Genomic DNA, 16049 nt, shown 5'->3' on the forward strand with positions numbered 1-16049 from the left:
GATGAGAGCCACCAATATTAAGCACTTAGATTAGACCACCTGGGGCAGTTTGGAAGTAAATCCCCTATGATGTTGCAAGCTTCTTTTTCCTCAAGGGCAGGACATCCTTTGCCCCCGCCGATGGGGATCTGTGTCATGATCCGTGTCCGGAGGCGGTAACCGGGCGACAGGTCGACGGCCCGGCAAGTTTTCGAGCACGGGCTCCACGGCGACCAATCGGACGTCTCGCAATCCTTGGGCATCACGCAGGCCTGGAAGGTCAGGGGGGAGTTGTCTTGCATACAGAGACTGTAGGAGGAGAAGGTGAGGAATAAGTCACAGTGACATAAACAGTGACAGTATTATACAGAGAGACAGTGCGCTCTATCAGTTTTGAATGGGGAAATTCAGCTCCGACAATGTAAAACGTGTTGTCATCAGCCAATTGACACACCTTTTTGTGCATATCGTAAAGATATGCACAAATGTTTAGGCAACAATAACAATAGGTTACGCAACGGGAGAACTTTGTTATTTACGACAACTCACGCAAGTTGGGGGCAACATCAACCATCTCTGCCAGCACCGCTTTATTCATACTTTTGACATAATTTAATAACATGATATTCTCAGATATATGACCGTCAGCTCCCTACTGTGGACTGCATGCATGACATGACTGTTGACAGGTGATACTGTTGACAGGTGATAAAGTGACAGATGTATGTATGGGACTGCTGTAAACAGAATTGTCTTGAATGTTGTAATCTCACTGTTATGAAGCAGTGGACGCATTTTTTGTAAATATGTAATGCAAAAGATTGTATGTCTATCAGAACTTTAGATATAGATGACTCCCCATTCATCGTCTTCTTAGCCACGAAGTTACTGCCCAGGAGGCGTTACCAAGATGGAGCCGACTGAACCAACTTTCCTTAAAGGGACTTTGACATAAATATATATCCGAGAAAAACATACATCTCTGACACATGAGAGAAAGTCTAATTTCATAAAGTAATGCCTTTGTCACCTCCTTCAGCGTTTGAGAAATAGGGTTCCCAGACAAAGGGTGGGAGAGAACAGAGCAGAAGGATGACAGATGTCAGCTGAGGTTGGGATTTGATTAGACTCCATACAGTAAGGCAGGCGGTTCTTTAGAAGTGGAAATAACACATCAGACAGAAGAAATACCATCTTGCTCGGAGAACCTTCTGGTGGATATCTGGACTTCCTGACGGACAAATGACCTTTTCAGGTTCCACTCCAGTGCATGACGTTATCTTCTAAAGCAAGTAATATTTACCAGTATCGTACATCATAATCACACAACGCTCAGTTTATAAAGCCAGCCTTAAAATGAAGAGAACTCGTACGCTCACTTAGAAATATGAATAAATGCATTAGTCACGTAATTTGAATTTCCATTGTTTAATTTGGACAATTTAATTAGTTAGGTGTATTATACTGAGATTGCAATGCTCATTTTAGGAGGAATTTTACTTGGTAATTATGCTGTAATTAGAAAAGCAGAATGAAGCAGAACTCAGGTGGGAAATATATATTCAAAAGCTCCGAGCCCACTCATAAGTGAATATGTTAATTGGGCACGGTAAGTGATCTCTGCACTCTCTGTGAGAGCCACTGATTCTGCCTCGCCGTGGATGACATGTTGATATCAAACATATTAAAAGATATCATACGCCTTTTTATCTTTTAAATGTTTTGCGTCCCCGCTGTCCCCCAAACAGCGTGGGGCGAACAAAATTCTCCATCGAAACTGACAAAAATTCAAAGCTGCATATGAAAGGAAATGACAGTGCTTCACAGGAAGACATTTAGAGCTCAAATCCCCAAAGTTGCCACTTCATTTAACTGAGCACTATCAATCCACTGGAATGCAGTGTTTACAGCGACAAATATGAAGGCAACATCAAACAACAGAACTGTTTAATTCCCCTCCAAATCAGCCTCAGTCTGTTTCTGATACCATGGTTACCATGAGCTGTCATCCAGTCATTTATAGCTATTCAAGCAGTCGGCTAATCATGTCACTTTACACCAACTAGATGGCAAGGTGGCACTTAGTCAATATAATGTACATGCAGTGATTTTCTCTCTCCATGCATACAATTCACAAGATGGAATGCTGTTTGCTGTATTTCATGCACAGGCAGGAAGCTGTATGAGTGTGTGTGTGTGTGTGTGTGTGTGTGTGTGTGTGTGTGTGTGTGTGCGTTATGCAGAAAAATCCATTCTTATCAAACCCAAATACCAGGGTTAGCCTGAACAGCAGGGCTTGGTGGGGAGCAGTATTTGACATTTACCACAATAGCGCGGCATTGCCATGCAAATAGGCTGCTGGAACACCGGTTCTCCTGCAATCTAGCTATAATTGAAAAGTTAACAGCCATAAAATAACAGTTTTTCATAACTGCTTATTTCACTGAACACACCTCCACGTTACCGAGAACATGCCACACGGGTATCATGAAGGGGAATGACCGTTGACTGTGTCCCCACTCGTGTTACTAAACAAAAGGAGTGTGGAAACATATAGGGCTGCACGATTAATCATATTAAAATCGCGATCTCATTTCATACCTCTATGCGATCTCATTCCTTAAGGACAACGATACTGCCGCATGTTCATTAGGGACATCCGTTGCATCAAACCAAGCGCTCCTAACAAGTGACAACACTGCGTTTCACCACGTGACGAAATGCACACATGCAGAGCGGGCAGAAACCGGCTGAAAGGAAAACAACTCCAGAGAGAGACATAACGGAGAGCAGTAGACACACATGGGAAAACACTTGTTTAAAGGTTGTGTTCTAAATAAGGGAAGAAGAGAGATGTAAGTTGATTGTTTTTATAAGTGTTGGATTCATCAAGCATTTGAATTAGGCTATTTTGTCTGTAAAAAAACAATCATCTTTGACAGGCCAACAGCGCGCGTTGAGCTCAATTCAATTCAATTCAATTCATTGCCACACGGTTATCAATTAAACTACCTAATTCCACTAAAGTGGATACGCCGGGCAGGTTTTTTTCAACCCGTGACTGCCCGTTCCGACACATGTATCCGAATCCACCCGACCCATTTTCCTACACATAAAACAACGACCCGAAACCGATCTGCAACCCGAAAAAAAGATTCAGGAAGGCAGGTAATTTCCAAAGACTTGTGTAACTAAGGCTATACTTAATGCTGCACTGTGCAGTGTGCACAGAATGTGGATGGCAGGATAAACCAGCTGAAGTTTATTCCCTTAATTAAATTAAATTTCATTGGAATTTAGTCTATAATTACATTGTGTGTGTAGGCTACTGTGTATAGCCCATCTGACCCGCAAAGTTGATGTGACAGTCCCATTACAGTCATTATTATATTTTTTGCTGTTTCTGTCTGTATCAGACAAAAGAGTGCAGTAAAAATTTATATAAAAAAATGTTTTCCTTAAGAAGCGTGAGAGAGAAGCGTGATCTCAATTCTAAGCAAGAAAATCGAGATTCTCATTTTAACCAGAATTGTGCAGCCATAGAAACATATTAAAAATAATCCACTCAATCGGGGCTGTTTCGCTCGCCGGGCATCCCCATTCACCTACAGACCACATCTTACCATTCACCTCTATGTTGCATCAGTGAAAAAGAGATTAATGTAAGACTAAGTGATTTAGCTATAGAGGCCCCGCTCCCCAAACCATCTGCAAACCAATTCTTCTCACACAGGCACCTTGCTTTCATGATAATCTGGGATTTATACCTTAAGAAATGCCCTATTTTTCCACAGTGTGTTTATCTCCCAAGTATTCATCTCAGGTACACACATTCTGTCTCACTGAATGAAAAGTGCTGCATGTTGCCACGTGTGATTGTCTTACCTCAGCATGGCGTTCTTGCCGTCACTCCGCGTGCAGCGGACTTGTCGGGTCTGGTATCCCACCTCCAGTTCCCATGACATGGGGTGGGTGTTGTGGGCGTGGTGGTGGTGCTGGTGGGACACCTGCGTGTGCCGCTTAACTGTGTTCTTCTCCTTGGAGCTGCTGCTGAAATCCACCGTGGTCCTGCCGCTCAGCAGGACGCCCTTGTGATGGGGCAGTCGACACTCGCTCCAGAGCCCGACTTTAAGGCTGTACTGGTGCTCGCTTTCGCCGGCGGGACAGGCCGCGGGGCTAGAGCAAGTCCTGGTCTGGGTCAGGTTGGGGCAGTTGGCCCCTCCGTACATGGGCGTGGCCAGGACGTGTCGAGTCCGATGCTGCAGGCCAACGCCGCAGGTCTTGCTGCAGCTCGACCAGGAGGTGAAGTCCGACACCACGCAGTCCTGAGGGCAGGGGATGAGGCACGCCTGCTCCGTGGCCGGCCTCTGGGAAAAGAACTCGCATATCCTCGAGGTGACCGTGGTGCGGTTCGAGGTGCGCACGCACTGGACCTTGCGCCTCTGGATGCCGTGCTGCGCCGTGACGCACTCGGCCGTCCTCAACTTGAGCTCGTTGGAAAAGAAAGGGACCAGGACGCAGGCCCCCCAGTCGGACACCTCCCACTCAAAGAGGTCCTGGTGCCACTCGCAGACCTTGAAGCAGTGGCGCTGGCTCTCGGGCTTGTCGGTGTGCTGGCAGTGGGAGTGGTGGGTGGTCCAGCCCTCCGTGTGGACGCACCATATTGTCCTGGTCTGAACCCCGCCGGAGCCACACTCCTCCCCCATACACTGCCCCCACTGGCCTGCAACCAAGACAAGGGACAATGGAGAGGGCATTTTCATTAAAAACTGGAGCTTTAGAAAAAAAAGGGTGTTGGTTTAAATTGCAGCTATCAAGCAGTTTGCAATCAAGCACAATTCAAGGCCATTCACTTAACCTTCATGTTTGCCTTATTCATGAGCAGAGGAAGAAAGAACACAAAGTAATCACACCTCAGCGGTGGACATCAATATAAAACATGACTATTTTCTTGCTCATAAAGGGCTACATTCACTTCAGTTCTTGAGGAAAGACTAATGACTATTCGTCCAACGTCTCATGTGAGATTTAGCCAGCAGTGCAATCACATTTGTAGTTCAATCACGAATTAAGATTTGTCACTACCTTGCCGAACTGCAAAATTAAGTCTCGTCAATATCCATCGCCTGGCTTCAGATCAATATTAGCTTAAGCCAACTATTTCACCTCATACAAAGCCAGACCTCCGACATGCAGTGGCTTTGTCTGAGAAAGGCAGACAGTCAAGGAGGACAGAACAAAAGGCAAGTAAGGTCAACCCGGGTGTGGAGGATATTCATAGATCTGTGACAAAGACTATTCATTTCCACCATAAAAGACAGGTATGATATTTTGCTGTGGTCTGACTCTTTGCACTGCTGAAATCCACAGTAGGCTCTTAGATGACTTTGAGTTATAATAATGTGCAATTAACAATGTTTATGGAGGACCACAAGTGTCACGGAAATAGTAATAAAGCATTCATAAATAAATAATGGAATTTAAAAAATCTATTTGAAAATGCAGTTTAAAAAGAGAAATAAATAACTGGATTCACAAATTGAATTAAGAATACAGATTTTAATCAGGCATTTAAAAGGGCAATTTCATTTTGCATTTGCATTTCTATTTCCCCGCTGCTTTTCCTTTTCCTATTAGCTATTCGATTTGCTTCGTCATTTAGCTTCTCCTTTTAGCCTTTCTGTGACACTTTGGGCCTTGCGCTGGTAAAACGAGGTAAAACAATGCAAATTAACCATGGGATGTAACAAGCTCTCTGATTGGTTACCTTCTCCTTCCCACATTCATGTCATACGTCTGCATATGACATGCCAGGTGAAAGCCAATCAGCAATCTCGGAACCCATCGTCTATCGGTCTGACGACGATTACACTCTGGGGGCGACGGCCAATATTTCGGGGTTTCCGGTGGAGCCAGCGGACATCCGGGCCAAGACTTCCTCTTCCGTGCGCCGGTCATTGTTTACAGTCCGATTAGCAACTTCGTCGAGAGACGACGTCTCATATGCAGATATCTGTTTATAGAGATTAGCCGAAATGTCGTCTGGACCTAAAACACCTACAAAAAGTATCGATGTTTGTGTATTGTGTTGAGAAACGTTCGACTCTCGCGTCTCAAGTTGCTAATCGGACTGTAAACAATGACCGGCGCACGGAAGAGGAAGTCTTGGCCCGGATGTCCGATGGCTGCACCGGAAACCCTGAAATATTGGCCGTCGCCCCCAGAGTCTAATCGCCGTCAGACCGATAGACGGTGGGTTCCGAGATTGGCCAATCAGTAACCAGTAACGAGTAACGAGCCCATTTAAATTTCAGTAATTGTAATTGCGCAATTTAATTTGAAAAAGTAATTAGTTACATTACTAGTTACTGCCAAAAGTAGTGGAATTACAGTAACGCGTTATTCCCAACACTGGTTATTAATTAATGAAATGATTATTACTATTTCCGTGACACTTGTGGTCCTCCATAAATGTTGGCCGAAATGAATTAAGAATGCAATACTGACTAGTTATCTGTCTTTAAAAGGAAGTATTTACTAATTACTGATTGCACAGTGATTCTGCTAGTTTAAAAATTCAGGCTGGTAATGTCTATCCACTCCATCCCTGTGGTTGACTGTGACTTAACACCAAACATGTTATTCCCACAAGTTGCTAATAATACGGTGCTGCCCTTTAGAGAGGAAACCCAAAGGGCAGCACAATTCACTTTTTGTTTGTTGATAGCTGCAGGAAATGGTAATAAGATCACAGTTCAGAAAGGTCAGTTGGCCACTGTTGTAACCCGTGTGCTTAACTACATTTTATATCTCACCAAATTCCCAAAGTTGCTCAATTCTTGCCTGATAGGGCTGTTTGTACGATATGAAGTTTGACAAAATGGGAGGAGAGGTCATGTAATTGCTGTATTTTGTTAGCCGCAGGTTTATCCCCTTGTCACAATTGCAGCTTCCAATTTTCTGAATAAATAAATCAGTAAGTACTCTGAAATGTAACTGCAATCCCTAAAATGCACCACTGATCCAGTTATACACTGAATACTGCTGCTACTGCAGGAATAACAGACAATCCTTCATATTTTTACTTGAAATGAAGATTTACATAGTCCTTTATAGGGGCTTTGTAGACTATAGGGCACATGAAACCTAAAAGGCATCGTTGTCAATATGAGGCTATTTTTCTAAATGACTTAAAAGTTGGCAATTTGAAGACACATGGTTTTGATCTGATACCAGCAATACCATTGTTACGCCTTTCATTTCTGTGGTATGGTTAAAGGTGTTTCTCAAAATTTCCCATAAAGCCTGTTTCCCACTCTGTTTTAAAGAGCAAGATGAAGGAGTAGAGCAGATAACAGGCCTTGATAACAGCCAATATGCATTCAGTTGAGGTAAGCTAATGTGAAGCTTTTTTTTTTTTTTTCTTAATTTAACCTTTAATTAACCAGCCAAGTCAATTAAGAACAAAACTGTATTTACATTGAGTGTTTGGCAAGAGGCAAAAAGGCTCTCGGTAACAATAGAGATACTGGAAACAATGCAGTTTAGAACAGTGGAATTGGAATAAAGATGTAGATTAATTGCAAAGTAAAACCTGTTCTTGTTTTGTGCTGTAAAGCAATCCAGCAGATTTCCGTCTTTCAGTCCTGTTTGTTTACGGTAATTATACTAATGTCTCAAAATGAATGTGGTCATGATTTATTGACGTTAAAATGCTACAAGTAGCAACTTAACCCAAAGCCAACCCAAAGATTACAATTACTAGTTCTGCCCAACACAGACAATAACATTATAGAACTAATTGCCCTCCAGATGAGACCTGCTGGTTCAAGAAGCTATGGCATGCAGACTCGGTGGGTGATACCACCCATCACAACTAGACAGTAAGGGCCAGTGTGGTTATGTGGAGGCTGGTTGCAGGAGGCTCAAAGGCAAACCATCAAAGATCCCTTTAAACGTACAGAAAACAGCAATCCTTCGCTCTGTGTGCAGAAGACGTGACGTGGGTTCCTGAGTGGATTTGAAAATCCAGATTTCACTTCACTTCAACGCAAAGAGTGCATTCCATTTTTACTTTTGCACAACAATATATCGGAAGCAACGGACCTTGACTCAATTAGAATGATTTAGGAGTCAAATTGGACTCACTAAGTACGACAGACAAAACAAAGTTCCACCTACTGCTTTGTCACTCACCAGGAGGCCAAAGTGAAGCATCTTCTCTCCTAATCGCTCACATGTCTGATAACCCAGCGACTGCCTGCATGCCTTCTCTTCTAATCTATTTATCTGCTGGCTGGCATGCTCTTTTGTTCCTCCGACTTGACTGATTGGCAGTCTCAATCGACTTCCCACTTCCCGAACCCTCCTCCTCTCCTCACAGGAAAGTTCATTTTAAATGTAATCCATTACTAATTAGGCTACTTAATACCTGTGAAAAATCAGCATTGAGTAGTATAATCCACTGGATTACTCAAAATCAGTAACATAATTGGATTACTTTCAGTCACATTTGGATGCTTTGCTTAAGTTAAACACACAATTTAACCTTATTTAGTATTATTTGCCACCGGCTTTAAAGCTTCACTTCGGCATCTTTGCACATCGGTGGTCCCAAATAGCATGGAGAGGTAACTGCTTGAACTTTGCTAATACCCAGAAATCATTAAATGTGACATCAGTAAACTACACAGCATGCTCATGTTTACCAGCCTGGCCGGTCTGTGATGCTTTACACCAAAGGAAACCAAAGAGACGAGAGAGAGGAAAAAGATCTAACATGGTGAGTCCAGCTTTCTCTGAACGGACCACTCGCTCACTGCTGTATAGTTAAGGAGACAGTTTGGATTTTGCTGTTTAGTTTTGATTCATCACTTTCTGTGTGGAGCAGATTTTTATATTTAGACTTGGGAGAGACTGAAACTTCTAACAGACCTGACTCAAACATTTCCATTGGAACTGAGGTCTAAGGACTCAAATTCGAGTCTATACCAGAATATACCATGATGTAGTAATCCACTCCCAAATAGCTAATTGGAGTTGCTGGAAAAAAGTTTGTCCATTCAACCACAGTTTTATAAATAGAATGGTTCTATTTATAAAACTGTGGTTGAATGGACAAACTTAGGGGTTGTTAGGGGTTAATAACTTTAATTGAAATGTTTGCCCAGTTAATTTAGTTTCCCTGTCCTTTGGTTCTCATTTTCAACACATATAGACATGACAAAAAAAAGAAAAAAAGACATCAATTTGCTGATCTACGTTGGTTATCCGAGTCGGTCACGTTCACTTCTCATCCTCATCGTCATTTTGCCACATGCTATGAAAAGGATAATTTGTTTCATCTCTTCTAATTGGAATTAAATTGATATAATAATGAGATCCTAGTGCTTCACAAATTGCTTTCAAATGACGACTGACTGAAACAGTTTTGTGCTTTTTCAAAGGCGTTGCCGGGGAAATGTGTTGTTAACTCTATACTCCCCGGCCCGCGATCAACACAACGCTGCTTTGAAGCTGTTGCTTTCTGCTTAAGGGGGCAATATTTCAAACTGCTGAATTGTTTCATAGTTCATCGGAGCGCATCATTAAGTTTATTCGTCCCAGCTTTGCGATATTAATGGAGACTTACTGCGTAGCTCGAGTCATCGCGCTGGCATTATCATTCCTCTTATTTGCTCGCTTTGGTTTCAAAGCAGGTAAAATACAACAAACACGAAATGTCAAACTGATGACAAAGCAAACAGGACAGGAATTCACAATCATCGCGTTATTTTAGATAAGACACACACATTTACTTTCCTTTGAAATTTGTCCTGTGAATAAAGTTAATTATTGAGACCAAATAGGTGTTACTTTACTGTACTGTATGTATAACGGCTGTAATATTTCACCTGAGACACACAACCAGAGGTGGAAAGTAACTAAGTACATTTTGTGAGACTTTCTACTTTTCCTCCACTACATTTCAGAGGGAGATCTTGTTCTTTTTCCTCCACTGCATTTATCTGACGGCTGGAGTTACTAGTTACTTTTGCAGAATAAGGTTTTACATGCAAAACATACAAAGCTCATAAAATATGTTGCATTGTTAGAGTTTAAACTCCCCAACACTATATGGAGCAGTTAGACCGACAACATTAAAATACTTCTTACAGGTTAATGCATCAATCATTTGATACTCTGAAAGAAAGCCAAATACAGGACTTGATTCAGTCATGTTATATTGGTATGGGATATGGTTTACGTTCTAGAATAGATATCATCCAAAACAAAATCAGATATGAGCAGTAATTTGTAATTGAGCATGAAGGCTCACAGGTGTGACTGTAGCCAATGTTCCTCCCTGTTCTCCCCCGCTGAGCACACACTGCGTTCTCACACAACTTCTTCTTCTGTGGTCACTGGCGGCCGTATTTCACGGTCACCGCGTGTATTTTTAGCGGCGCCACCTTCGCTCGGCGGGGGGGGGGGGGAGGGGGCGCTACTTCCAGCTGTGCCAAGATATTGGCGCGCGTGATTTATGGAGGTGTGATCGGAAGTGATTCCACTGACAGGGGGGGGGGGGAGCCGGCTAACACGAGCACCGGTTCCTCTCCTAAGCTCTGAATAATCACACTCTCTATCTGTCAGCATCAGCATCTGTCAGCCCCCCCTCGGCTCGGTCTCGGGAGGCGCCGGCCGCCCACGACTCCTTCGCCCCTGTCACACTTAGTCGACTCGCTTGCACCTCCGGGGGTCCTCTGCACCCCCTCCCCTGCACCCGGCTCCCTGCTATATTTACTATTCCATTAGCGTCCTGATTAAAGAGAAAAAAAAAGAATTGGGGCTGTCTACATTACAATACCGCATTAAAATGGCAAAAAAAAAAAAGGCACAAATTAAACCCGGCGTAGCCCGACTGAGCGCTCTTTTTCAGCTGAATACTCAAGTTGTACCAATAGTAAAGTTGTACAACAATAACAACCGAAATAACAACAGCGATCTCCATTATGCCCCGAAACCAGACAGACAGGGGGGGGGGGGGAGAGAACAGCAGCGCCACGCTCTCTGACAACCAGTCAACAAGTTATTCAAAGCAATTACAACTCCCAGAGCGTTTTGTCTTCCATCGCGCTAAACCTGAAAGTTGCAAGTCTTTCGGAAGGCAACGATCATGGCCAGAGATCATGTCCAAGCTAGACAGGCAATTAGCAGCATCTTCGGACAGTAAATCTGTTTAGTTGCACATTTCTTTGTAATATTAAAGCTGCGCCAGGGAGGATTTTTATGCAAAAAATACAATCAGTAAACCTAGGGTCCAATCTGAGTCCGAAGTCCTCAGTTCCAGTGGAAATGTTTGAGTTGGGTCCCTTAGATCAGTGATTCTCAACCTATTTCATATCAAGGACCCCTAATTTAGTCCACATTAGAGCCACAGGCCCCCATTTGATGAGCTTTTGTCTCTCGGACCCAAATCTAAGAATATTTGTATTGTTAGATATGATTTTGTCCAGAATTCCATGACTATCTGTATTGTAGGTAGAGCGATAACAGAGAAACTATGATCAAAACAGTCATTCTTCTGCATTGTCTAATTGTGTTGACTTCTTGTAAATGAAATAATGGTGAAGTTTAACAATTCATCAATTTGCTGGGGATCCCCTGAAACCCCCTCAAGGACCCCTGGTGGTCCCCGGACCCCACGTTGAGAACCACTGCCTTTAGAAGTTTCGGTCTCTCCTATGTTGAAATACTTTCGAAAACAACAGAAACATGGTAGAAGAGTTAAAAGGTGTTTTAATTGTGATATTGTGAGATCAATGCCACAGTTATAGAGCTGCAATTCAATGTGCACTAGGCAAGCTTTGTATGTGAAAATACACCGGTCTGATCAGCCTGAATCACAAAGCGGGCTGGGATAGAGAACAGTGTCCCCTCCCCACTTAATGGGACGCCATACATTCACCCTGTTTGCCCAAATTAAATTCTGGTGCCAGTATGGTCACTGGTGGGAAATCTTCTCCAAACACAAGAAGTGACACTTAAAAGTAAAATCCACACAAACATTAGATCTTTTCCTCTCTCCTCTCTTTGGTATCGTTGGTATAAAGCATCACAGACCGGCCAGGGTGGTAAACAGGAGCGTGCAATGTGCAGTTTAATGATGTCATCTTACAGGATTTCTGTTTCTGTTCCCTGGTGCAGTAACTTACACTTTACAGTGTTTCCACTTTATGCACCTAGCTGCTAATGTGGTGATGCAAGTTAATTCTGGAAAAAAGGACAGTTAAGACTGAATAATTGGAAGAATGAATGACAGCTAGCTAGGCGCTAGCTCACACCCAGTGGATGTAAACAGTCACCCAGTGGGTGATATGTGTCACACAGAAACTAATAGCTTGTTTGTCAAATCACATGTTTGACTTTTCAGATGAGTTTAAAAGACTGGCTGATCAAGAGAAGAAAGAATTAATAATTGACAATAAATGTCAATAATTGTTTTAAAGATTATACTTTTATTATGTTCAAAAGTGTATTTTCCTAAATCTTGAGATACCTCATATGTAAGCTATACAGACATTTCCCCTGCTCATTACTGTGCACTGTGCTCCAGAACCCTTCTGGTGCCGGCAGACACTTAGAAACCTCCTGGCAGGGTGCGCTGCCCTGCCGGGAGGTTTACACGCGCAAAAAAATGTTTTTCGCATGCGCGTGCTTCACCTCCGCTGCTACAACTCCATCCTAGGGGAAACACTGCTTTAATGATTTCAGACATGATATATAGTATCTACACACGGTTTGGCGGTACAGAACGGGTTAAAACCCCCCTAGAGGTGGCAATTGAGATGAATTGCTGTTGAAAAGAGAGGCCTTTTGGATATTTACATTAGAGTTATTTGACACCGAAAGGCCTAAATGACGAATTACTGCTTAATATAATGTGTATGTATAATATATTATAATATAATATAATATGCGTATTTGTATGCTTATTTGTATAGACATACATGTATATCTATGGGTATGTATGTACTGTATGTATAGGGGAATATTTGAAGGGAAGTTCCCTCATCCAATAACATGTTTTCATTCCCAGTTCCCCCCTTTTTTTGTAAAAAAAAAAAAAGTTGTACTATTTATATGCATTTAGAAATATTTGCTCAAAGTATGTTTGCTGCTTTGAAAAAGGTCTATGACAGAAAAGTACCAATAAATTGAGATTTGCAAGTAGATGGTGTGTGAATTGAAGTTCAAATTTTTGTTGCCATTTGGAGCTGCTAATGTGCAAAGTTGCTTAGTGCAGCTGCTAAACCCGTATCATTTTGTTGAATCATAGACCATCGCTGCATAATGAGTCATTTCCATAGAATTTTAGACACCAAACAACTCACCAATAATGCAAGAGTGAAATCGTTATCATGCTGATCTGTGTCACAATCTACTGCTTTGTCCGGAGCATTTTATTCAACTTGAATTGTATCGGACTCCAAATCAATTACCTCAGCTCAAGATAGACTTTTCTGTTAACAATATTGAAACTAAAATGTAAGAACAGCACCACGCATATAATTCCATGTTTATTGATGGGCGATTCAGTGGGTGATTTGCTATTGTGAAACCAGATTCATGCTATTTTCAGTGGGAGCCAAACATTGTAAGGCATATGTTTCATTTGGGGCAGCCAATTAATGTGGGATGGAAAAACCTGCTTTTTTTTTTTTTATCTGCATTGCAGCTTCATACATTTCCTTCACCTTCCTCTATAAGCAAACATCTGCTGAGTGTTCCAGCCATCCATCTTCAACTTCTCCGCCTGAGCTGAGTTTGACTGTTTAGATGTGCGGGTCCTTTGTCGCAACACTTTTTAATTAAATGATACCTATGCCGCTGAGTGTCATTATGCAGAGAGCCGTCCCCCATGCCACACTTCCATCAGATGTAATTTATGAGCAGTGAGGTGCATCCTTAATTACAACATTCATATATGCAGGAATTCATGAGATTATCATCAGGCAGTCAATCCATCTCCGGGAAGCCCTGAATCAGCTAATTTCTACCAGGTGTTTACTCGCGAAGTTAGAGGAGATTTGGGAAATGAGGAAAAAATTTTCACCAGGGGGATAGTTCACAAGCAAAACAAGCAGCACTCGTCACCTTAACTTAAAAAAAAAAAAAAATTGTGATCTATTTGACTTTCTCTTGTGCTTGAACATTAATGATTTATTTCCGTAAACGTTCATTAAGCGCATGTGGTTCAGTATTGGTATTTTTGCATGTGTAATGAGGTGAATCATAGCAGCGTAGCATTGCCCTAAGGCACAGTATCAGATGCGGCTTAAACACCCCGCACTAATGAATTACCTTGAGGCTGTATTACTGTCTCCGATGGGCTTCTGTTATAATTTAGCATTTAGCCTCACAGCATTAATGCCAGACGCACCTGAACGCCTCATCTGTAATTGAACGGCCGACAATATAAATGAGAGGAGCCAGTCCCACATACTGTACACTACACTATATGCGCTATTGACTAGCTCCTCTGCTCTGATTTATCACAAATCAATATGGCGCTCAATCACGCGGAGAATCATTTTAATACCGGCGTGAAGACTTCTAAGTGAATAATCAATCATCTTTTGTCGGTAACCTCGGTGCTTGCGTGACTGCTTCAGAGAGTTATCACGCCGTGAGGTGAAGACAGAGTCTTTAAATTGCATGGCAGGTTGCCAGGCGGCCCAGTCAGGTAAAACCACAAGCAATATCAGGGGTCATGAGAAAGTAATGCCGTCTGATGAATTCGCACATACCTGTTTTTAAAGGGAATTCCCCACTTCAGTCAGAGCAAAGCACACAGCGGAGAGATGGGTTGAACTCGGTTGATTCTTCAGAGTTTTTGTTGATCATTATGGTCGCTCACCAAAGTGAAGCTCACGCTCAGTAGTGGCTGAGACAGATCCATCCACACACACGCAGTCGGGTGAATAATCCTCCATTCCCTATTTTCTTCCGAACTAGACATATTTTTCTGGGTCACCGCTCGAGTCACATTCGTCCTCGTTTCTAATCTCTCTCCCCTAACCTGCCCACAGCGGTTTGTTCTCTGAGATTTTTTTTTTTTTCGAATGGGTACTGCTCAGAAAACCTTGACACCTTTCACAAGTCAGGAAAACAAACAAGCGCAGGTAGGTGGATAAATAATTAAAAGCGGCTGACATGAACATCGTCTGCCTGAAACATTTCCATGCCCTCATGTTAAAAACCCCGGATAACTAATTCATAACAGCTTACGCAATTGAGAAGACGGAGGAAAAAAAAAAAAAAAACCCAGCATGTGTTGTGTTAGACATGCAACTTGTTGACAGATGCCATTCAGTTCTGTGTTAAGCCACGTCAGCGCATAACTCATTTAGGCCCGTTATAGATGCAGAGTGCTGCAGCAAGGCGTTTGTTTTTCCATTCAGACTTCTCCACAGCTTGGTCGAATCCAAGGACACAGGTTTAATTTCGACTTCAACTAACACTCTGGATCAAACCCAGCAGCAACTCACACTGACAGAGGCACAGCATGGCATAGTGGCGGCGTAAATAAAGTCTGTTCTCTATGGAAGAGGATTAGAGTGTGAAAAATGTATTTGAGTTCTGAGTTAAAAGTCCTAATTCTCAGATTAAACTCCCTTTTTTTTTTCCTCTGAATTTTGACTTTTTTTCTCTGAATTCTGAGTTGCAGAATTCTGACTTTACTGTAATCTCAGGATTCTGATTTTACTGTAATCTCAGAATTCTGACTTTACTGTAACCTCAGAATTCTGACTTTACTTTAATCTCAGAATTCTGACTTTACTTTAATCTCAGAATTCTGACTTTACTGTAATCTCAGAATTCTGACTTTTAATACACTTAGACCCCGCTTTGATTTTTTTAAACTGGAAAATCTATTCGCGGGGGCTTCTGCGGGAATCGGTGTGTTTACTCTCACAAATGCCACAGCACTTTAGTCAGTATCACTGTAAGACACGGAGGCTACAGTAGGGGCCAGGCAGAAGTGGGCTACACCTCTGTGGTGATCAGAATCTTTTTCAGTGTAATTG

General features: G+C 42.4%; 1 protein-coding gene across 1 annotated transcript in view; it reads right to left on the minus strand.

Moving 5' to 3' along the window:
- Window positions 1-16049, minus strand: part of thsd7ba (thrombospondin, type I, domain containing 7Ba) — a 134408-nt gene that overhangs the window by 96711 nt on the left and 21648 nt on the right. Inside the window, exons 2-3 of the mRNA XM_071515230.1 lie at window positions 3865-4702; window positions 40-288 (exon numbers count right to left, since the gene is read on the minus strand). Of these exons, the coding sequence (XP_071371331.1) occupies window positions 40-288; window positions 3865-4702 (1087 nt within the window). The remainder of the gene's footprint in view (window positions 1-39; window positions 289-3864; window positions 4703-16049) is intronic.

This window comes from Centroberyx affinis, unplaced genomic scaffold (assembly GCF_046629955.1).
Source record: "Centroberyx affinis isolate AG114_WGS23_722 - 3 ecotype Tasmania unplaced genomic scaffold, CSIRO-AGI_Caff_v1 ptg000332l_1, whole genome shotgun sequence".
In the NCBI taxonomy this organism is placed as follows: Eukaryota; Metazoa; Chordata; class Actinopteri; order Beryciformes; family Berycidae; genus Centroberyx; species Centroberyx affinis.